The following is a 24,716-nucleotide window of genomic DNA, read 5'->3' as shown; positions in this document are numbered from 1 at the left end:
GGTGATACTGTCTGCTGAGCTGTGTATCTAATCCTGTCCTGGGTGATGCGGTCTGCTGAGCTGTGTATCACCCAAGAGAGGATTAGATACACGGCTGAGCAGATAGTATCAAACAGGAGAGGATAATACACAGCCGTGCAGACAGCATCAGCGGCGGTACTCGCATGCAGTGGGGCAAGGGCACACACATACACAGCAGCGGCGAGCAGAGCGGTGGCTGGGGAGAGCGGAGGGAGGAAGTGTCATCGGAGACGGTAACGGCGGGGGGAGGGGCGGCGGTAGCAGTAACGGGGGCTGGGGAGAGCGGAGGGATGGGGTGTCAGCGGAGACTAACAGCGAGGGGGAGGGGCGGCACTAGCGGGGGCTGAGGAGAGCGAAGGGATGGGGGTGTCAGCGGAGACGGGAACGGCGAGGGGCGGCAATAGCGGTAGCAGTAGCGGGGGCTGGGGAGAGCGGAGGGAGGCGGTGTCATCGGTAACAGGGGCAGGGGAGGGGAGGCGGCCTGTACTCACACATCCCGGCGGTTGACAGGGGTGAAGTGGAGCAAACAGCATACGCTGTGAGCTCCACGATGATGGCGGCTGAACTCCTCCCTCTGCTGTGATCTGGACAGCCCAGGGGGCGCGTCCAGGTCACAGCATACGCCCACTGTAACGTTAAACATAGGGTCGGATAGCGACCACTATTCTCTATGCACAGGGGCTGCCATAAAGGAGTGTGTAACTGTCGTTACACACACAGCAAATCCAACATGGCCCCCAGTGCATACAGTAAAATTAGAATAACAGAAAAAGTAAATAAGCTACGATTTTCATTTTGTATTAGAAATACTTGATTTCAGAATCACTATTTTTAATACAAAAATAAAAAAAACGCGATACTGTCCCTTTAACATGCGTCATGAACTTTTTTTTGCTGTAAAAGCGGATCCTGCTTTTACAGCAAAAAAACGCATGCAAACGCATGTGTTATTTTGCAGGATCCTGTCACTAAGTTTATGGGAGGGCATTGGAGTCATGTGATCGGGAGTGAGGGGAACTGAACGTGATAGACTGGGAGCCGGCTTCTGACAGCTGCAGAGGCTCGTAACCAAAGCAAACATCGGGCAATTTGCTTAGATACCCGATATTTACCTTGGTTACGAGCATCCACATCTGCTAGGAGCAGGGCTGCCTGCTCCCTGCACACGTAACCAACGTAAACATCGGGTAACTAAGAGAAGCGCTTTGCTTGGTTACCCGATATTTATCTTGGTTACGAGTGTCTGCAGCTCTCAGGCGGGGGAGAGAGGGAGGAGGAGAGGGAGGGGAGGAGAGACAGAGAGGGAGGGGGAGGAGGGACTGATCACCCGAGGCTGGTTTCTGGGCATGCTCAGTAGAGCAAGCAGGATCCTGTCTATCAGCATGCCAGCGTTCACATGCGTTTGCGTGCAGTATAGTCAGGATCCAGCAATTTGCATTATTTGGATGCAGCTCAAAAACGCTACAAGTAGCGTTTTTGAAAAATGTTAAAAAACTGTAAGTCGCTGTAGTCCTCACTATACTGCACGCAAACGCATGTGAACGCATGTTGATGCGAGTCCATTATAAATGCATTGAAATGAAAACGCATTTGCACTGGATCCGTTTTTGAGTTAAAAAAACGTTCAGGACGCATGTTAAAAAAACGTAGTGTGAAAGCAGCCTAAGGCTGTGTGCACACGATGCGTTTTTTACCGCGGAAACGCTGCGTTTTGAACCGCAGCGTTTCAGTGGCAAATTGCATGCGTTCAGCTTTCCCAGCAAAGTGTATGGGAAAGCTGAAAAATCAGTGCACATGCTGCGTTTCTTTCCGCAGCGTTTTGGATGCCAAAAATCGGTGCGGAAAGAATAGCAGCATGTCACTTCTTTTGTGCGTTGTGGCTGCGTTCTCTCCCCCATTGAAATCAATGATGTGGGGTCAGAACGCAGCCACAACGCATGGACATGCTTTTTTGTTGCGGTCCGCGGCCTTTGTCGGCACGCCAGAACGCAGGCATTTACCTGGAAGTGAGGTCAAGAGGCTTCCTGTTGACTTCACTTCCTGGCAAAGCCCCCGGTGTCGCCAAAGTGCCCGCCCCGACCCCCGACCCCCCTCCCGAAAATCCAACATGGCCGCGCGCACAGTAGCGCACCGGCCGCCCTGCTCCTATGATTTCTGTCGCATGTGCAATAACACATGCGACAGAAAACTGTTCCCCAGGCCCTGCCCGTTCACCCCAATTCCCCCCCCGGTGTCATACATACCTGTCCGGTCGCAGCGCTGATCCCCCGCGGCCCCCTCCTCCTTCACAGTGCACGCCGGCCGGTCACATGAGCAGAGCAGCTGACAGCCAGCACAGTGTTCAGAGAGCTGTGCTGGCTGCTCGCACTCTGCAGCTGTGACCCGGGGAGAGTGGGTGCAGATTTTTGCACCCACTCTCCTCAAATGGAGGGTCTGCCCTCCTAGAAAATGGGGGATACGTTCCCTGAACGTGCCCCCATATTCTAGAAGGTCCAGAGGCGACGTGGGACATCCATATGGATTTCTGCGGACCCATTTTTTTTTATTAAATTGGAGAACAAGGGAATGATTTGGGGAGTGTTTTTTCTAATAAAACATTTTTTGTTGTCTTTTTTTGCTTTTGTTTACTGTCAATTAGTTATGTCGGGTGTCTGATAGACGCCGTGACATCACTAATTGCTGGGCTTGATGCCAGGTGACATTACACATCTGGTATCAACCCCATTTATTACCCCGTTAGCCAACGCACCAGGGCGCGGGATGAGTTGGGGCGAAGCGCCAGGATTGGCGCATCTAATGGATGCGCCACTTCTGGGGCGGCTGCGGCCTGCTATTTTTAGGCTGGGAAGAGTCCAATAACCATGGCTCTTCCCACCCTGAGAATACCAGACCCCAGCTGTCAGCTTCACCTTGGCTGGTGATCTAATTTGGGGGGACCCCACGTTATTTTTTTTTTTATTCTTTATTTATAAATAAAAAAAAAACATGGGGAGCCCTCCAAATTGATCACCAGCCAAGATGAAGCTGCCAGCTGTGGTTTGCAGGCTACAGCTGTCTGCTTTACCCTGACTGGCTATCAAAAATAGGGGGGACCCCACGCCATTTTTTTCATTTTTTTTTTTTTTTTTTTTTTTATTGGATAAATACTAAGCTAGGCACCCTTTAGTGCCACATGAAAGGTACTAAAGGTGCCAGCTTAGAATATGCAGGCGGGGGTAGGACGTTCTATATATTTGACATCCCTTCATCCATTGACGCTTTTTAGGCTGTGTGTCCACAATCAGGGTTTGCAGCGTTATGGGCGCTGAGTGTTTTCCCTGCGTCCATAACGCTGCGTTGTGCAGTAGAAGCACAGTGGAAGGATTTTTGGAGATCCCATGCCCACTGTGCTTCTTTTCTCCGCAGCATAAACTGACCGGTAGCGTGGCTTCCCGAGTCTCAGCATGTCAATTTATGCTGCGGAGACGAGAGTGTTCTCTGCAGGTAGTATAGAGCTCCACAGCAGCCTGAACCCAAATCGTGGGCATGGGCAGCTGCAGGAAGGCTGGCACTGTGTACTAGACGCCGTGTCGCTGGATCATGGCCACATAGCCTTAGGCCCCTTTCACACGTCAGTGATTCTGGGACGTTTGTGCTTTTTTTTAAACGTACAAGGATCACTGACATACGCAGACCCATTATAATGAATGGGTCTGCTCACACGTCAGTGATTTTTCACTGCACGTGTCTCCATGCGGCGTACCCGCGTGTGCGTGATTGCCGCACGGAGACATGTCCATTTTTTTCTGGCATCACTGATGTCCCACGGACCACGCAGTGGTGTGATCCGTGAAACACGTGCCAGAAAAAAACGTGCTTTTAAAATAAAAAACATTTTAACTCACCCGGCGTCCAGCGATGTCCTCTGCAGCCCGTCCTCCCTGTTCCTTCTGTGCCGGCTCATTATTGTCGCGCATATTCATGATGCACGGCACAGCCAACCCGGAAGCAGCTGCTGCGGGGGTCAGCGCCGGCCGGATGCTGCACCGTGGGAGCGATCAGCACCATGGAGAGCGGGAGCGGGTGCAGGTGAGTTAATCTCTAAGTGCAATCACGGGCCACGGAGAACGGAGCCCGGATTGCACTTAGACAACCCACGTGTGCCGTGATTCACGGCACACGGAGGGACATGTGCGTGTTTTACACGCCAGTGAAAAACGTCAATGTTTTTCACTGACATGTGAAGCGGGCCTAAAAGTGAGAATATTGTTGCTACAGCAACATTTTGGGTGAAGTAGCTGTGGATTCAAAATGCTTAATATACTCCTGAATAAAATCCTTGAGGGGTGCAGATTCCAAAATGGGGTCACTTGTGGGGGTTTTCTGACGTATAGGTACCTAAGGGGCTTGGTGCGCGAAGTTTATTTCAACTTTTCCAAAATTCAAATGGTGCTCCTTCCATTCCAAGCCCTCCCATTTATCCAAACAGAATGTGGAGAAGGAAATGACATCACAGGTTTTTTTTTCCAAAGGTCTGTGTTCAACCAACTTTATTATCACTGACAAGTCTTAAAAAACGCACCATGAAAAACGCATGAAAAACGCATGAAAAACGCATGCGTTTTCGATGCGTTGTTTCTCAAAAAGCATTGTTTACAATTCTCCCCTCTGCCAGAGGGTGCGTTTTTTTCCGCGCGGAAAAAAAAGCAACGTGTGCACATACCCTAAGGAGCGGTTTTGGGGAAAGCTGGCACATGAGGGGCAGATTAGGGCTCATTTTGCTCCAAAATATAAAGGTCTGTGGTCCACAGGTGTTTTGGCAATAATATATCACAATTTCATCCACAGGCTGTGGATGAAATTGTGATATATTATTGCCAAAATACCTGTCTTTCTAATGTAGCATTCCTAAGACAGATCAAGTTACCTAATGTAGTAAAAAAAACAAAAAAAAAAAAACACAGGAGTGACAACAACAAAGCGAACAGTACAGGACAATGCACCTGTCATAGGACAAGGCCTCTACAAACTATCCACAGGGGTTAGCCCAACTCAGCAAATTATGGCAGAATGGATAAGAAATGGAAGGGGCCCAACAAATACTACAGCAAATTAAACCATTTGGGGGAAAAACGCCGCAGTATCTGGATAAAATGGAAAAGTATGCTCCCAGTGTGATAAGCCCAACACCAAATCAAGCTGAAAATCAGCATACACATTGCACACCATTAACACTGTACTCTGCGCATATACACAGTACAGACCAAACGTTTGGACACACCTTCTCATTCAAAGAGTTTTCTTTATTTTCATGACTCTGAAAATTGTAGATTCACATTGAAGACATCAAAACTATGAATTCACAAATGTGGAATGAAATACTTAAAAAAGTGTGAAACAACTGAAAATATGTCTTATATTCTAGGTTCTTCAAAGTAGCCACCTTTTGCTTTGATTACTGCTTTGCACACTCTTGGCATTCTCTTGATGAGCTTCAAGAGGTAGTCACCGGAAATGGTCTTCCAAGAGTCTTGAAGGAGTTCCGAGAGATGCTTAGCACTTGTTGGCCCTTTTGCCTTTACTCTGCGGTCCAGCTCACCCCAAACCATCTCGATTGGGTTCAGGTCTGGTGACTGGAGGCCAGGTCATCTGGCGTAGCACCCCATCACTTTCCTCCTTAGTCAAATAACCCTTACACAGCCTGGAGGTGTGTTTGGGGTCATTGTCCTCTTGAAAAATAAATGATGGTCCAACTAAACGCAAACCAGATGGAATAGCACGCCGCTGCAAGATGCTGTGGTAGGCATGCTGGTTCAGTATGCCTTCCAGTTTGAATAAATCCCCAACAGTGTCACCAGCAAAGCACCCCCACACCATCACACCTCCTCCTCCATGCTTCACGGTGGGAACCAGGCATGTAGAGTCCATCCGTTCACCTTTTCTACAAAGACACGGTGGTTGGATCCAAGGATCTCAAATTTGGACTCATCAGACCAAAGCACAGATTTCCACTGGTCTAATGTCCATTCCTTGTGTTCTTTAGCCCAAACAAGTCTCTTCTGCTTGTTGCCTGTCCTTAGCAGTGGTTTCCTAGCAGCTATTTTATCATGAAGGCCTGCTGCACAAAGTCTCCTCTTAAGGCTGGAAACACATCTATGCGAGTAAAATCGGTCCGACTGGGCTGAAAAAAAAACTCGGCTGATTTTAGTTCACGTTAGGTCCGAGTGCAACGCAAGTGCGATGCTTTTTCTGAATAAATTAATGATTTTACTAGCGTGTGTAATGCGTATTTTTTACTATGTCATCTGCCATTCAGCTCTGCTACATGGCCACTGACAGCAGACACAGACAGCCATGTAGCAGAGCTGAATGGCAGATGACAGCAGACACAGACAGAGCCAGAGCCGCACGATCAGAATGAACTCTGGTGAACTTCACCCGACTTCATTGTCATGCTGCGGCTCTGTCTGTGTAGCGTCCTGATTAGCAGTCACCTGTGAAGGGCTCACCGGTGACCGCTAATCCACCGAGTGACTGAAGTTAGCAGCCCTCTCTCATACTCACCGATCCCCGGCGCGGCGCTGCACGGCCTTCACACTGCTCCGGCGGCTTCTCCTCTTTTGAAAAAGCCGGCCGCTCATTAAACAATCTCGTATTTCCCCGCCTACAGGCGCCTATGATTGGTTGCAGTGAGACACCTGTCACTCAGCGTGTGGGCGTGTCTCATGCAACCAATCATAGGGGCCTGTGGGCGGGGAAAGCAGGGAATACGAGATTGTTTAATGAGCGGCCGGCTTTTTCAAAAGAGGAGAAGCCGCCGGAGCAGTGTGAATGCCGTGCAGCGCCGCGCCGGAGATCGGGGACCGGTGAGTATGAGAGAGGAGGGGAAAATGACCGACAGACTGTGAGAGAGAGACAGAGATAGTGACGGACCGACAGAGAGAGAATAGAGACCGAGTGGGAGAGACCGACTGACAGAGAATAGTGATTGACAGACATTGTGAGACATCACTCGTTTCCAGTGTTTTAGGAAACATGCGAGAAATGTATTTAGAAAATCGGATGTCACTAGGATGGTGTGAGTGCCATCCCGTGCCATCCGATTATTTACACGCTCCCAGAGACTTGCATTGGAGAGACTCGCAGTAGATACTCGCAAAAAAGCAGCATGATGCGATTTTTTTTCTCAGTCCGATTTGGACTGAGAAAAAAAAAAAAAAAACCCGCAAATGCGAGCTGAATCATTGACTAACATGTGTCCAATTCCAATGCGAGTTTTTCTCGCATTGCTCTACTGCGAGAAACTCGCAAGTGAGAAGCTGGCCTAACAGTTGTTCTACTGCTAGACCTCTGTGTGGCATTGACCTGGTCTCTAATCTGAGCTGCTATGAGACTGGTGACTCGGATAAACTTATCCTCTGCAGCAGAGGTGACTCTTGCTCTTCGTTTCCTGGGGCGGTCCTCATGTGAGCTAGGTTCTTTGTAGCATTTGATGGTTTTTGCCACTGCACTTGGGGACACTTTCAAAGTTCTCCCAATTTTTCGGACTGACCGACCTTCATGTCTTAAAGTAATAATGGCCACTTGTTTTTCTTTACTTAGAATTTGTATTATGGCAAGAAAAAAAGCAGCTAACAGTCTATTCAGTAGAACTATCAGCTGTGTATCCACCAGACTTCTGCACAACACAACTGATGGTCCCAACCCCATTTATAAGGCAAGAAATCCCACTTATTAATCCTGACAGGGCACACCTGTGAAGTGAAAACCATTTCCGGTGACTACCTCTTGAACCTCATCAAGAGAATGCCAAGAGTGTGCAAAGCAGTAATCAAAGCAAAAGGTGGCTACTTTGAAGAACCTAGAATATAAGACATATTTTCAGTTGTTTCACACATTTTTGTTAAGTATTTCATTCCACATGTGCCAATTCATAGTTTTGATGCCTTCAATGAGAATCTACAATCTTCAGAGTCATGAAAATAAAGAAAACTCTTTGAATGATAAAGATGTGTCCAAACTTTTGGTCTGTACTGTATATACATACACAGCTGTATGATCTGGATCCTGAATGCAACAGGTCCACTAATAACATGGAAGACATAGAATTAGATTTATAGAAAATACACAAAAAAAAAAAAAATAAACAACTCTGAATGCTAAAAGGGGTTGTCCCATGAACATAGTTCATTTTAATCACTAGATCTGGAAAAAATAATTTCCACAATTGGATGTGTTAAAAAAAAATATTCCTGTGCTGAGAGAATCTTCTGTGTCCCTGCTATGTACTGTGTAATGGCCGTGTCTGACCGTACAGCGACATGGTGTGATAATTCCACAGCTCGTGGGCAGGAAAGGACACAAAAGAGTATACAGATAGAATAATGTGTGATCCCATGCTGTCCTTTCTTTGAGGCAGGTTTTTCCTAACAAACAGAATCAGCTGCGATCCCATACTGTCCTGTCTGTATACTCTTACTACTCCCCTGACAAGCAGATGTGGCATGATCGACCATGTCCCTGTACAGTCAGACACAGCCATTACACAGCAGGGGCAAATATGTCAGATCATCTCAGCACAGGAACCTTTTCTTTCTTTTTTACAGAAAACTGAGCACTCGCAAGAGAAATTGACATGCTGCGGCTTGGAAAAATGAACCGCACTTGAGTTTACACAGGAAAAAAGAAGCACAGTGGTCATGAGATTTCTATTAATCCCATCCACTTTGCTTGTACTGTAAATGCGTTTTGGAAGCAGGGAAAAAAAAAAAAAAAAAAAAAAGCTACATCCAGAACACTAGTGCACACGCTGATTTTTTTGTTGCAGATTTGGTGCAGTTTGTTGCCCAAATCTGCATGTCTAGCATTATGTCAGCAAAGTCAATGACAACTCTGAACTGCTGTGCGCACGTTGCTTCTTTTTTCCTTGCAGTTTTGGGAGCAGAAAACATCTGCAGCATGTCAATTGTTGGTGCATTTTTTTAGGCCTCCCAAGGCATTAATTTAACAAAATGCATGGCAAAAAAAAAGCACCAAAAAAAACGAACCAAAAACGCACAGAAAATGCATGCGTTTTTTCGTGCATTTTTTCTGCCACAATGTGCATTTTTTGGTGCAGGAAATTTCCGCAGCGTGCGCACATACCCTAAGGCTATGTGCCCACGCTGCGGATTTCTCGCGGAAAAGCCGCGGATTTTCCAGAAATCTGCAGCACAGCTACTCCCCAGCCATTTCTATGGCATTTGGGAAATGCTGTGCCCACGCTGCGGATTTTTCCACAGCGGAAATCGTGCGGATTTTCGTGCGGAAAAATCTGCAGCATGTCAAAATTATTGTTGCGGATTTTCGTGCGGATTTTGCCTATTCAATTGAAAAAAAAAACAAAAAAAAAGCAAAATCCGCGTCAAATCCGCACCTATGAAAAGGTGCGGATTCCAGGGGAAAGCTGCGGATTTTGATGCAGAAAAATCCGCAGATAGAGAGTCCCATGGGCACATAGCCTAAGGCTATGTGCCCACGGGACTCTAAGGGTATGTGCTCACGTTGCTTTTTACCTGCTTTTTTGCTGCTTTTTCTTCTGCGCTTTTTAGTGCCAAAATGGATGTGTTCTTCTATTCAAGCAAAGTCTATGGGAATTTGGGTTTCTTGTTCACACTATGTTGTTCAAAATGCTGCCTTTTTGTGGCAGAACTTTGGTCAAAAACTCAGCTTTGCAGTGCAAAACCCAAATGGCAAAAACAATTGACATGTTGCTTCTTTGAAAAGCTGAGTTTTTGACCAAAGTTCTCCCACAAAAAGGCAGCATTTTGAACAACATAGTGTGAACAAGAAACGCAAATTCCCATAGACTTTGCTTGAATAGAAGAACACATCCATTTTGGCATTAAACAGCGCAGAAGAAAAAGCAGCAAAAAAGCAGGTAAAAAGCAACGTGCGCACATACCCTAACCGCGAAATTTGCTGCAGAAGACCTACGGATTTATCTGGATTTTCTAGATAAAACTGCAGGTTTTAGCAAGCACAGACACTCCCCATGTTATCGTATGGGACATGGGGAGTGTCTGTGTCCATGCTGCTGTATGTGCGGCTGCGGAATATGCTGCGTATGTCCCCCAGCCGCACATAACTTCATGTCAATTATTCCTGCGGAAATCCCGGCCCTCCACTATGGAGATATCTGCGGACGTCCCGTCCTCTAAGTCGCAGAAATGTCCGCGGGTTTATTTCACTGGAATCTCGCAGCAATTGATAGCTGCGGATTCTGGGGACCTGCTGCGGGAAACCTGCGGCCATACCTGCAGATATATCCGCGGGTAGAGAGTCCCGTGGGCACATAGCCTAAGGCTGTGTACACTATTTTTTTATGCAGTTTTTTTGCAGATTTTAATTAATCTGCAAGGGAAACCGCATCCCAGCAAAGTATGAGAATCCTGAAGTGCTGTGCACAAGTTAGATTTTTTTCTTGCATATTTTGGTGCACAAAAAAACTGCACCATACAATTGACATGTTAATTGTTTCTGCATTTTTTTCCAGTGTTTTTCCAATCACAATGCATAAAAAAAATGCAAAATAATGTTTTTCCTGCCAAGAGATGCAGTTTTTAGTGTAGAAAATCTAGTGGGAGTGGGAACATACCCTTAGGGTAAGTTCAGACAATGCGTTTTTCGCAGCGTTTTTCTGGTGCGTTTTTGCTCAGAAAACTGCATGACTTTAATTCCCCAGCAAAGTCTATGAGTTTTCATTTTTGCTGTCTGCACACAGCGTTTTTTTAGCTGCGTTTTTGTGGTGCCCAAAAAAACGCAGCATGTCAATTATTACCGCGTTTTTCATCCATTGAGTGCAATGGGATGTTACAAACACGCAATGAGAGACGCAAATTGCAAATATAGCTGCGTTTTTATGACTATAAAACGCAAGGGGTGGGTACTATAGTGACATGTACAGGAAGAGGATTCCTTCTGTCAGTAAACACAGAAGCGTGAATCCTCCCGGTACCGTCACCGCTGCTTCCATTTCCCGCCCTGTGCCATGTCAGCTCCCGTGCGGCGCCATGTACGGGCAGGAGATGGAAGCGGCTGCTAAATCAAAAGTGAACAGTAGAAAAATGTCATACTCACCTGTCTGCAGACTCCCGATGCCATGTCCACTCCCAGCTTCTCTCCCGATACCGTCATCCCCGCTCCGCCTGTGTGCCGGCTCCCAGGCACGTACGATGGCTGCAGGACCTGGCAGTGATCACCTGATGCAGTCACCTGACGCATCTGCTGATCGTAAGTCTCACGGTGACGTCGGCTTTTTACAGCCGGCCGATCAGCTGATGCCGTCGGGAGACTTCATCAGATGATTATTGGCAGCTCCGTGTGTATAGGGTTTTTTCTGGGGAGGGTTTGCACCGATGCATCAGCCTAGGCTGTACAGCGAGCGCCGAGTGACTGATTCCCCTGTGCTGTCAGTTCATGACAGCTGCAGACATCCCAGGCTAATCTCCGGAGTTCAGGTGAGAGCACCGGAGATTAGCCCGGGATGTCTGCAGCTGTCATGAACTGATTGCAAGTTCCGGGGAATCAATCACTCGGTGCTCGCTGTACAGTCTCGGCTGCAGTCTGGAGCTCAGGTGAAAGCTCCGGAGTGCAGTGCAGGTACCTGAATCCAGGCCTGGCATTACTGGAGTTTCCTCCGGTAGCCAGTCCAACGCTGCACTGAAGTGTGGATTTTTTTTTTTTGCACAGATGCATCTGCTGATTGTATAATCGGCTTTTATACAATCAGCTGATGTGTCATGTGATTCAGGAACTTGAACCTGACACATCATCTGATCGCTTTGCCTTCCAGCAAACCGATCAGATGATATTGGATCCGGATTGGACGGCGCGGGACCCTTGACCCAGGATTACTGCGGAGGGGGGGGGGGGTTCTTTATTTCAATAAAGATGGAGTCACTAATTGTGTTGTGTTTTATTTCTAATAAAAATATTTTCTGTGTGTTGTGGGGGGTTTTTTTATCTTTACTAGAAATTCATGGTGGCCATGTCTAATATTGGCGTGACCATGAATTTCGGGCTTAGGGTCAGTTTATAATATACAGCTAGCCCTCACCCCATTATTACCCAGCGAGCCACAGGGCATCAGGGCAGCTGGAAGAGTTGGATACAGCGCCAGAAGATGGCATTTCTATGAAAGCGACATTTTCTGGGGCGGCTGCGGAGTGCAATTCGCAGCAGGGGTGACCAGAAAGCTTGGGCACCCTGAGCTGCGGATTCCAATCCCCAGCTGCCTAGTTGTACCTGGCTGGACACAAAAATTGGGCGAAGCCTACGTCATTTTTTTTTTTTAATTATTTCATGAAATAATTAAAAAAAAGGGCTTCCCTATATTTTTGGTTCCCAGCCGGGTACAAATAGGCAGCTGGGGGTTGGGGGCAGCTCGTACCTGCCTGCTGTACCCGGCTAGCATACAAAAATATGGCGAAGCCCACGTCATTTGTTTTTTTTGGGGGGGGGGGGGGGGTCAAAGAAATCCTGCATACAGTCCTGGATGGAGGATGCTGAGCCTTTCAGTTCGACAGCTGCTGTCTGCTCTCCTGCATACACTATTGGATGGAGGATGCTGAGCCTTGTAGTTCTGCAGTTGTCCTGCATACACTAGTGGAGAATGAAGAACATATTGAAGAAGGAAATTACATCAGACCTTTTTTCTTTTTTTTTCAACAATCTTTAATGGCATTGTTCACTGATAAACGCATCAAAACGCAGTGAGCAAAAACGCAGCTAAACGCACCAAAAAACGCACCAAAACACGGTAAAAAGGCATGCGTTTTTTGCCGCGTTTTTTCCCCGCGGGCGCATTTTTGTGCGTTTTTTGCCACAAAAACTGCACAAAAACGCAGCGTCAAAAAAACGCAGTGTGTGAACTTAGCCTTACACTGATTTTCAAAACGTGTCCTTATATGTGCAGAAGTTTTGCAACATCAAAAACTTACCAAAAGCTCATTGTGGGAACAAAGGCTTCTAAAAACATGACCCAAGCACTCACGTCTGCTTCTGACTGCCTAAAACAAGAATTCACTCAAAGATGTCACTAATTACACTGACACAGGGTCGAAATGCAGCAATCCAGAAGAACCCTGAAACAAACAAGATCCCACCTAAACCTGTTCAGGACATACTACTGTTAGCACAGGAAATATCCAGGAGTCGCCGCCCCGGCAGGTGTTATTACTGGAGAGAGGCAGTGTGCACCCATCCATCACAGCGGCACACGACCTGACAACAGGTTATACCACAACACACAAAATACTCATATTTCTAAAAGTCTCCAGACATTTCTATTAGCAGAAACACTAAGTTTAAGAACTAAGACTGAAAGGAAGAAAATGAGTGGGCATCGGCAGCAGGGCTGTGGAGTCGAAGTCGGAGCTCATTTTGGTGGAGTCGGTATAAAATGCACCGACTCCGACTCCTAAAATAAATAAATTGGGGGCAGTAGTGCAATGCAGAATGTGCTGAATATTTTACTAAATAACATTTAGTATAATGCTTATATTTAAGTGAAAAATGTATTGTAGTACAATGTGAACATCAGACATTTAATTATTTTTATGATACAATAATCAAGATATTTAGATAGAACATAAAATATATTTATTGGAATACAACTCTAGAACACAAAACTAATTGTAAATATGTAATACAATATGTAATTTATAATATATATATATATATATTACATAGTGTATTACATATTTACAATTAGTTTTGTGTTCTAGAGTTGTATTACAATAAATATATTTTATGTGCTATCTAAATATCTTGATTATTGTATCATAAATATAATTAAATGTCTGATGTTCACATACACACGTTCATGTATTACAATAAATTTGTCACCTAACTATAAGCAATATATGTAGGAGTCGGAGTCGGTGCAAGAGAAATTGAGGAGTCGGAGTCGAAGGTTTGGTTTACCGACTCCACAGCCCTGATCGGCAGGATTTCTTTTTCGCTGAGAGCTTGTCTTCCAAGGCTGGGGCCACACGAATGTATGACATCCAATGCGAGTGTAAGCAGAGTGTCATGCCACTGTGCTGCGATCGGATTACAGCTGCAGAGGAGATGAAGAGATTAATCTCCCTATCTCTTCCATTGTCAGCTGAAGCGATTATCGCACTGCACTCCGGTGTCATCAGAGTGCAATGCAATGTTTCTCTCACACCCATAGACTTGTATGGGTGCAAGTGAAAACCAATCGGATTCCACCCACAGCATGCTGCAACTGTTTTCTGAGCCCAATTAGGGCTGAGAAAATAATTGCAGATGGGAACGGCCCCATAGAGTAAAGGCCCTGTCACACACAGAGATAAATCTGCGGCAGATCTGTGGTTGCAGTGAAATTGTGGACAATCAGTGCCAGGTTTGTGGCTGTGCACAAATGGAACAATATGTCCATGATTTCACTGCAACCACAGATCTGCCAAAGATTTATCTCTGTGTGTGATGGGGCCTTAACACTGGCCGAGTGGAATGCGATTTTTTTTTATTGCATTCCACTCAGACCGTTTTACTTGCAGTGTGTCCTAGCCCTATTGCAAACAAAATACAGTAAGAAAAATCACAGAAAAGCCATTAAGAAGAATAAAAAAAAAAATCACTAGTTAATGAACGCAAACCACTAACTTTTCAAAGTATGCATTGGCTAGGTAGTGGTGTGGCATCATAGTAACCATATACCAGACTGTGCATAAAAGACTAAAGGGCTTTCCCTGCAGGTCAACAGCAGCCAACACAACTGAGGTGCCCGTCACCAGAACTAATGGGTTCTGTATCACCAGAGAAATGGATGAGTGCTTTATTTAAGACCCTATAACAGAGCCCAATACTCGCACACACATGGCAGCGATCTGCCGATGAACAAGAAAATGCTCATTCATTGCCTGATGGCATCTTTTACGTGGCCTAAAGAACGAATAGTTCTTGGCAGCACAACTCCTCCAATAAATGAGAGGTTTTCCTGGACTAGGACATTGACGACCTTCACTTCGCATAGGTCATCCAAATATCATTCACTTCAAAAGGAGCAGAGTTGCAGTACCTGAGAACGGCCACTACACAGTGGACGGCGCAGTGCTCCGATCAGTATTTACATCTGGCAGCTGCTGGAGCCGGTAACGGCTGATCGGAAAGGGGGGTGGGGGGGGCATCCCTCCTCCAATCTGATATTGATGCACTATACTAAGGATAAATCATCAATATCACCTTCCGACATCACTGCTTAAGAACAATCTTTCAACCCCATACAGTTTGGTCAGCCACAATAATAAATGGGAACAGATCAACTTGTCATATAAATGATTGGTGCTCATCATGGACAGAAATGGGCCCTGTACACAGGACTTCCCATACAGAAAGGGGTCACTAGCGAACTTTGGTCTCTTGATAGGTTTCACAGCCAAACTTACCTACCCAAGCCTTCAAGGAACCGGTCACCAGATTTTTCATGCAGAAACCAAAACTACCACCTTCAGAAGCGCCTGTGCTGCATTCCATAACGGTGCACATTATCCCCGGACTCCCCCTGCATACCCCCCCAAATACCTTTTGAAAATTTCCGGTGCTGTACTATATGTAAATCGTTTGGTCAGGTCGGCTGGGCGTTTGCGGCACGTCTGTCCCTCTTCTCTGGGCTGATCGCCGTCCTCTCATTATGATTGACATCTCCTGCATCATTCACATTCCCATGCCAAATCTCTCACTATTTTGCGCATACGCACTTACGTATTAGGCCCTTCCCGCAGTAGGGCAGAGCTAAGTGCACCCGCGCGAGCCAGTAATGGATCTGCGCAGGAGCAAAATTTCACCTGGCAATGAGGGTGGCGCAGAAGTCATCCACGTCAACCATAACAAGAGGACAGCTATCAACGAGGAGGGACAGACGCCGCAGCAAGAACACCCATCTGACCGGAACAGAAGATTTACATACAGCACAGGCAATGTTCAAAAGGTATTTTGGGGTCTACAGGGGGACTCGGGGGATAATATGCACCTTTGCAGAATGCGGTACAGGTGCTGCGGAGGGTGGACGTTTTGATATATACATGAAAAATCTGGAGACAGGTTTACTTTAAAGTAAATCTGATGGTAGGATTTTGTTACTCGACTTAAGAACAGCATTATTTAGGCAAAGAGATCCTAAATCCAACAATGTATCACTTAGATTACTGGGTGCAGGGATCAGTTTTTAGATTTCGCAATAAGCCCCCATCACATTTAGCGACTTACCAGCGATCCCGAAAACGATGCGATCTGATAAGGATCGCTGGTAAGTCGCTGGGAGGTCTCTGGTGAGATGTCACACAGTCAGATCTTACCAACGATTCAGTAGCGATACAGGTCGCAGTAGCGACCTGTATAATGATCTCTGCCGTCATTGGGACCCTGTCACACAGTGTCAAACATAGCGATGTGTCCTGCCCAGCAGGACATCGCCTTTGAAGAAAATGGCCTGGACCATTCTGCAACGACCGGCGACCTCACAGCAGGGGCCAGGTCGTTGCTGGATGTCACATACAGTGACATCGCTAGCAAGATCGCTGTTGCGTCACCAAAACCGTGACTCAGCAATGATGTCACTAGCGATGTCGCTTAGTGAGACGTGGCCTATACAGGAGAGCTGAGAAAACTGCCCCCACCTACATCAGGCTCTCTATGTACAATGTCAATAGACAGTGAGTTGCTAATCTGATGCTAAAACAAACTTTGCAGATAAACAATTGCACACAGTGTGAAAAGAGAGCCTGTCTGAAATCTGTGAGTTACCCCTTACATCATGCTGTCCAGATTACATAGCAAATATCTGCTGATAGATTCCCTTTAACTGGGCAGTGATTATAACCACGGGCAGAATTCAGATTTCCTAGTGCTAAGTGATCTCCAGATTGGTGATCCAAAGAATCAAGACAAAAAAAACAGTGCATACTCTGATGTCTAAATTCAGCCTTACAGACATCACCTGGTTCTCCGCAGCCAACATGCTCCCCGAATACTCATCACAGCATGCCCCAGGGCAGCGGGGGGGGCCCCCCCTGACCCCTGCTAGCATCACATGATGGCGATTGGTGTTAGTTGGCTACAGATCAACTATGAGGGCAGAAGTTGTCAACTCAATAAAACCATGCAAAATCACAGTGTGGTACATATCTGCCAGATATTGTCTACAGGCCACTATCAGGTGCAAACATCCAACCAGATCCCCCAGGCCCCGGTCCTCATCCTCGCCGCTCTCCCCCAGGCCCCGGTCCTCATCCTCGCCGCTCTCCCCCAGGCCCCGGTCCTCATCCTCGCCGCTCTCCCCCAGGCCCCGGTCCTCATCCTCGCCGCTCTCCCCCAGGCCCCGGTCCTCATCCTCGCCGCTCTCCCCCAGGCCCCGGTCCTCATCCTCGCCGCTCTCCCCCAGGCCCCGGTCCTCATCCTCGCCGCTCTCCCCCAGGCCCCGGTCCTCATCCTCGCCGCTCTCCCCCAGGCCCCGGTCCTCATCCTCGCCGCTCTCCCCCAGGCCCCGGTCCTCATCCTCGCCGCTCTCCCCCAGGCCCCGGTCCTCATCCTCGCCGCTCTCCCCCAGGCCCCGGTCCTCATCCTCGCCGCTCTCCCCCAGGCCCCGGTCCTCATCCTCGCCGCTCTCCCCCAGGCCCCGGTCCTCATCCTCGCCGCTCTCCCCCAGGCCCCGGTCCTCATCCTCGCCGCTCTCCCCCAGGCCCCGGTCCTCATCCTCGCCGCTCTCCCCCAGGCCCCGGTCCTCATCCTCGCCGCTCTCCCCCAGGCCCCGGTCCTCATCCTCGCCGCTCTCCCCCAGGCCCCGGTCCTCATCCTCGCCGCTCTCCCCCAGGCCCCGGTCCTCATCCTCGCCGCTCTCCCCCAGGCCCCGGTCCTCATCCTCGCCGCTCTCCCCCAGGCCCCGGTCCTCATCCTCGCCGCTCTCCCCCAGGCCCCGGTCCTCATCCTCGCCGCTCTCCCCCAGGCCCCGGTCCTCATCCTCGCCGCTCTCCCCCAGGCCCCGGTCCTCATCCTCGCCGGTCTCCCCCAGGCCCCGGTCCTCATCCTCGCCGGTCTCCCCCAGGCCCCGGTCCTCATCCTCGCCGGTCTCCCCCAGGCCCCGGTCCTCATCCTCGCCGGTCTCCCCCAGGCCCCGGTCCTCATCCTCGCCGGTCTCCCCCAGGCCCCGGTCCTCATCCTCGCCGGTCTCCCCCAGGCCCCGGTCCTCATCCTCGCCGGTCTCCCCCAGGCCCCGGTCCTCTACCCCAGACCTGCCCTCGGTCTCCCCCAGGCCCCGGTCCTCTACCCCAGACCTGCCCTCGGTCTCCCCCAGGCCCCGGTCCTCTACCCCAGACCTGCCCTCGGTCTCCCCCAGGCCCCGGTCCTCTACCCCAGACCTGCCCTCGGTCTCCCCCAGGCCCCGGTCCTCTACCCCAGACCTGCCCTCGGTCTCCCCCAGGCCCCGGTCCTCTACCCCAGACCTGCCCTCGGTCTCCCCCAGGCCCCGGTCCTCTACCCCAGACCTGCCCTCGGTCTCCCCCAGGCCCCGGTCCTCTACCCCAGACCTGCCCTCGGTCTCCCCCAGGCCCCGGTCCTCTACCCCAGACCTGCCCTCGGTCTCCCCCAGGCCCCGGTCCTCTACCCCAGACCTGCCCTCGGTCTCCCCCAGGCCCCGTTCCTCTACCCCAGACCTGCCCTCGGTCTCCCCCAGGCCCCGTTCCTCTACCCCAGACCTGCCCTCGGTCTCCCCCAGGCCCCGTTCCTCTACCCCAGACCTGCCCTCGGTCTCCCCCAGGCCCCGTTCCTCTACCCCAGACCTGCCCTCGGTCTCCCCCAGGCCCCGGTCCTCTACCCCAGACCTCCCCTCGGTCCCCCCCAGGCCCCGATCCTCCCCGCCGGCTTCACATTCCCCACTCTTCTCCACTCGGTCTCCGCCAGGCCTCGATCCTCCCCGCTGGCCGCCGTCTTCTCCCCTCGGTCTCCCCCAGGCCCCGATCCTTCCCATTCCCCGGTCTTCTCCAGGCTCTGGTCCTCTCCCCCAGGCCCCGGTCCTCCCCGCGGGCCCCGGCTCAGTCACTTACTCTCATTTAACACCTCCACCAGGTCTGCGCAGATTTCACACATCGTTCATGAAGGAGCCGCGTCCCGAGCATGGATCTGGCGCTGCCCGCGGCCCGTCAGCCGGTGTATGCGGCGCCGCTTGTGGCTGCAAGGCCCGGGAACGAGCAGGAGTGAGGGGCGCGCTGTGCCTGGATGTTTACCACGAAGAGGAGGCGGAAAGAAGGGGCGAAGTGGAGGGAATAACAACGAGTTTATTTTCCCCAAATGTAACCGAGGCGGCGACAAGCGGAGCCACTCACTGCCTCACCGAGCCATCAGCACCACAGCCGCCGCCATTTTGGTTGGGGATGCTCGGTTCAGCTCGGCAGTTTCCGGAAGTGATTCGGCCGTTCGGCTTCGCGATCCCGCCCAGCGGCCGAGCTGTAAAGTCACGTGACAGAACGAACAAGGAGGCGGGGCTTATGGGTAACTGCGGCCTGAGCTGGGATTGTCCGGCGTGTCCCAGCCTGAGGCATGCTGGGAGTGTGAGTTTGTGACTGACCAGCTCTACGTTATGTCGTAGCCTGTGTATCCGGAGCACATCACTTCTAGGCTGTCGCCTGCAGAGTCACTGTCAAAGTCGTCTTGTCAGCATAATTGCAGTGTGTGCCTTTGCAGTGACCCTTCAGAGAAAGCAATTAACCATATATGAGCTTTCCACTAGTCTGGCGTTACGGCTGCCCGCCTGCAAAATGGCCGCCACAGCCTCAGACCACCGGATGTACAGGGGTATTGTCTCCCCCTCACCCCTTCTCTATCCAATGGACCAGGGGCGACAGTTGGGAATGGACTGGTCCATTGTGCCAGGAGAGGGGTGTCCCGGTCTCCCTGTGTAGGGCAGTCAGGCTGTGGGTCCTTGCAGCTTCCCGGGGTGGAGCCTGGCCTGTGCCGTACTTTGGCCTCAGACCGCCGCTTTTCACAGACAATATGCTTTCACAGTCTATGGTCTGTTCACATGGTCGTGCGTTTTGCATACCCAGTGCATAGTCAAAAAATGGAGACGTGCTGTTGTGTAGGAGAAGAGTATTTGTTTAATTTTCCTTCTGAGAGTCTCACACCGATCAACAATGGTCCAGTTTTGAGAATATTTTTACTTGGAGGGCTACATTTACTAAGAAACTACCAGGGTGATATTCAGTGATCGTGTCCATACAGTTTCATTATATGTTTTATGGCCGTGTGTCACTGTTCTGTGTACTTATTGAATGTTCTCAGTGAGAGGAACAATTACATCCCCTGACCTGGAAAGCGTTTGCTGGCTGTTAAGTTGGTAGGGCCCTGGAGGGGGGTGGATCACTCCTGATCCAGAGACCATGAAAACATATCTTCTTATTATATTTTCATGACACCTCCCCCTTCTTGACTGCGCTATGGAGGCAGGACCTCTCGGTACTCCTCCAGGCGCAGCTCCGCAGTCTCATGCACGGCTTAGGCCCAACAGGGTGTGCTTTGGGTTCCGCGAGTTGCCCATGCTGAACGCAGCACTGAGGTCCAGGCCCAACCTTCCCGGATCCCACGGTATCCTTTCAGTTTTGGTCTCTGAGACAGGTGTCTCCGTGAGTTCACTCGATAGCTCAAGATCAGCCTCTGCTGGCAGGGCCGTCCACACCCCCTGGCTAAGGGTAGCCAGAAGTGGTGTTATGGCCCCAACTCTACAAGAGCCCTCTTGGACCTGTCTTGGGTCAGCGATTGGTTCCTTTAGCTCATTGCAGGCTGAAGTCCCAGAAGGCAGTGCCTTGCCTGCATTCTGAATACTCAGTCGGCGGGTGACAGAAGCTACATAGGCTGTCTCCCCGGAGGATAAAGACACCTTCCCATCAGCCTGACTGGCTGGGGACCACACTTTCCTGTCACCCTGACAGGTTTGGGATACAACTTTCCGATCACTCTGCCAAGCTGTGGGCAACACGGATGCCTCCTCTTGATAGGTAGTTGGGGATTCTTTCCCACCATGCTGACAGGGGGTGGGTACGTCTGTCCCATCCTTCTGACAGACACTGGACCTAACTTTCCCATCATCTGGACAGGCAATGGGTACAACTTTCCCATCATCCTGGCCAGCTGGGGAAAAACCCTCCTCACTACCTTGGCATGTTATGGGTTCTGCTTCCCCATCACATTGACATGTAGGGAGCACAACTTTCCTATCTCCCTGGCAGGTTAGGGGGGCTGTCTGCCCCTCCCCCTGATAGGTAGTGAGCACCACCCTCTCATCCTCCATACAGCAGATGGGCACAGCTTTCCCATCATCCCGACCGGCTGTGAGAGATACTTTTGCACTACCATGACAGGTTATGGGGTCTGCTTTTCCATCACCCTGACAGGCAGCGAACACAACTTTCTCATCGTCCGGGCAGGTCATAGATACGATTGTCCCATCACCCTGTCTAGCCGGGAAAAACATTTTCCTCTCATCATATCGTACCACAGAATCAGTGCTAATGATGGAGCAGCTACCACCGGTCATGTCACTGTCCATCGTGACACTGATAAGCTGCACACAACCACCTCGTGGCTGCCTTGCCTGTCTCCATCTCCCTTAGCAACGATTTTTACAGCTGTGAGGGGATCGTCAGCCACATCACCCCACAGTGGGACATGGCTGAGGTCTCCTGTACAATGAGACACATCCCTCTGTGATACCTCAGGGTCAGCACTATTTATGGGGCAGCTACCACCAGCCATGTCACAGTCCATCGTGACACTGACAAGCTGCATGTGACCACATTCCTCATGGTCCCCATGCCTGCCTCCATCTACCTTAGCACGGACACTCACTACCTTGGGGAAATTCTCAGCGGCGTCACCCCGCAGCGTGACATGGTTGAGGTACCCCGCACAATCATCCACTTTATTTTCTTGCACAACATTAATAATCACCTTCTGTTCATCAATATTCGGGTCACATGACTTAACAGTGCTTGCATCACACGACTTATCAACGACATTTACATCACATGACATCAGATTGGGGAAGGTTGTCAGGGATGTATTGTGCCACCAACCGCCCCAAATCAGTCCCCAATAAAACATTTGCTGGAAGGTCTCGTGACACCCCCACATCTTTCCATCCCTTCCCAGCACCCCAGCGCAGGGAAACCCCGGTCCATGGGAGAGATCAACGAACACCCCCAATCCCAGTGACAGTCAGGGTCTTCCCCATTATAAGTTCACCAGGCAACACGAATTCAGGACGGATGAGAGTTCGTTCTGCACCAGTGTCCTTGAGGCCCTCAGTGATGGTGCCGCCCACGGTAACGGGCTGCCAGTTCTCACGGGCTCGACCACCCGTCTCAACCACAAACAGGACATTGGCACTCAGGCCTCGGGTGTGGGGCTCCTCCTTTGCCTCTCAGGACGATTGAAGCTAATATGTCCTGGTTAGTCATAGGTGAAGCACCGGCGGGTATCAGACGTAGGCCGGGTGCTAGAAGATGGGGCAGGACCTCCAGAATGTCGGTTGGCTGGGGCAGGGGTGGTTGTGGTCATCTTACCGCCTTTTCCGCTGGCGGTGGAAGGCTTCCGCACCTCCGATGCACGGTTGGCCTCATAGGTGTCAACAATCTGGGCTGCTTTCGCGGCCTCCTTTGGCTCTCGGTCCATAACAAACTGTCGAACCTCCACAGGACAAAGATGTAGGAGTTGATCTTTTACCATTAGCTCCTTTAGCTCCTCAAAGGTTGTAATGGACAGTCCTTGGACCCACTGATCAAAGGTGGTTCGGAGCCCATCCACCACATCACTGTAGCTGTCATGAGGTCCATACTGGAGGGTCCGGAATTTTATGCGGTACACCTCTGGAGTCAGCTGGTATTTCCGTATCAGAGCCAGATTTATGGCCTCATAGTCTTCATCTAGTGCTGGAGGGAGTGCAGCAAACACTTCCAGGGCCTTGCCTCGCAGCCCTGGTGTTAGGTATTGGGCCCACTGGCCACTGGGCAACTGGTACTGACGGCAAGTTTTTTCAAATCCCCTCAGAAAAGTGTCCAAGTCCCCGTCCTTTTCCATCACAGGAAAGCGCTCAGGCCGGGGTTTGAAGCTGATGGCATTGTTGGATTCACAGTTCAGTGGGGAAGAGGTCTGCTGCTGGTGTTGGAGAACTTTCAGTTCGTGGTCTCTCCGAGCTTGGGCTTCCCGCTCTGCTCGCTCAGCCTCGGCCTGACGCTCAGCTCTCGCAGCCTGTCTCTCAGCAAACTCACGCTCTGCTTGGCGTTCTTTTAGCACAAACTGTAGCCGCGCTTGAGAGTCACATTCTCCCAGTTGCTGCAGAATCATCGGCAAGTAAGAGTCCATTCCACTCCGGGAGCTGGGATTGCTGCCAGACCCCTTGGAATCAGACAGTTCTGCGGACCGTCCTGGAGCTAGGTCCATGGCAAGGTTTCCTGGTGCTTCACTGGTCCCATGCTCTTGGGCCACATCGTGCTGGTCTTTGAGATTATCCTCCACCAAGGCACAGATTAGCATCTCTTTGGTCTTGTTGAACCCATCGAGGCCTCGCTCCTCACACATTTGGATCAGCACAGCTTTCTCATCCTTCTTATAAGCAGCTGCCATCCTAGTAGTCACTTGGAAAATAAAAGATAGGTTAGAAAAACAAGAGAGGGGAGGGGGTAACTGCTACACGTACAGTATTGTTCCAGGTATATTTAAACACTGAGTTCGATCCTCAAAACTTTTGCAAGTGTTTAGTGAAAGGGATGATTCTTCAAACCCGATCACTAATGCTCTATATCCCACCGCTGCCACCAGTTCTGTGTGCGTCACGCTGTAAGTGGAGGAAGGAATGAGAGTCCAACTCCTCTTCCTCTCTGAGTGAAGAGGCAATTTTAAAACATTTCTCAGAGGAACATTGCATGGCTTATAAACCTCCTTACACTGGCATGTCACTCTCCGCAAGGATTTTTGTATATGATTTGTCCTAATGAAGAAGCCATAAGGCTTTCAAATGCGTAGACAAAATCATTCCTTCTACATGGATCCTACGGCAGCGCGGTTTATTAACCCTTTTCTCTCAGTATTTGAACTGCACTCTCCGCAAGGAGAAACGTTACCCCTTAGATCCCAGTCAGAAGCCTCTTGTACAGCCAAGTGAGATCACATGCTTTGCACTGAGGAAGAGCAACACCCTGAAACACGTGTCTGCAAATTGAGATTGTGGTTTGGCTTTTATCTGGTCATATGGCATAACTCGTTAAAGGGTCAATATTGACTTTTAGGATTGCTACATCAAATAGGTTGCGATGAAGTTCAAGTCCTCTTCCTCTGTGAAGACGCTGTTTGCATTAGTCCAGAGTCTGGTGCCAGTCGTTAGTCTAGTGGTGCAAAACATCAATCATAAGGGCCACAAAAAATTTAGAGGGATACTTAAATGAATACATCACCAGAACCACCATCAGTACATTAATACATCACCAGAATCAAGTTTTGAACATATACTAACTTACACTGAGTTTTTGAAGCAGAATCTCAACAAATCCTCCTCATAATCTCAAAACTCACAAGTTTTGAGGATTTTTAAGTTTTAGTATAGCCTTGAAAAACATTTTGGATTACTACATGTGTACAAGATAAGAACCACATCAGCACATGCA

At 49.6% G+C, this 24,716-nt stretch overlaps 2 protein-coding genes across 4 annotated transcripts in view; both read right to left on the bottom strand.

Annotated features, from left to right (window-relative positions):
- Positions 1–19,446, bottom strand: part of USP34 (ubiquitin specific peptidase 34) — a 386,361-nt gene extending 366,915 nt beyond the window's left edge. For all 3 annotated transcript variants that reach the window (XM_075339351.1, XM_075339349.1, XM_075339350.1), the window contains exon 1: positions 19,107–19,446. In XM_075339351.1, the coding sequence (XP_075195466.1) occupies positions 19,107–19,149 (43 nt within the window). In that variant the 5' untranslated portion in view covers positions 19,150–19,446. The remainder of the gene's footprint in view (positions 1–19,106) is intronic.
- A 3,060-nt stretch (positions 19,447–22,506) lies between these two features.
- LOC142297177 (uncharacterized) lies at positions 22,507–23,679 on the bottom strand. Its single transcript, XM_075341446.1, has one exon. The coding sequence runs from the start codon at positions 23,677–23,679 to the stop codon at positions 22,507–22,509; it is 1,173 nt and encodes a 390-aa protein (XP_075197561.1).
- Positions 23,680–24,716: the final 1,037 nt, after the last annotated feature.

This window comes from Anomaloglossus baeobatrachus, chromosome 3, assembly GCF_048569485.1.
Source record: "Anomaloglossus baeobatrachus isolate aAnoBae1 chromosome 3, aAnoBae1.hap1, whole genome shotgun sequence".
Taxonomy (NCBI): domain Eukaryota; kingdom Metazoa; phylum Chordata; class Amphibia; order Anura; family Aromobatidae; genus Anomaloglossus; species Anomaloglossus baeobatrachus.
This window is presented reverse-complemented; position numbering and strand designations above follow the sequence as displayed.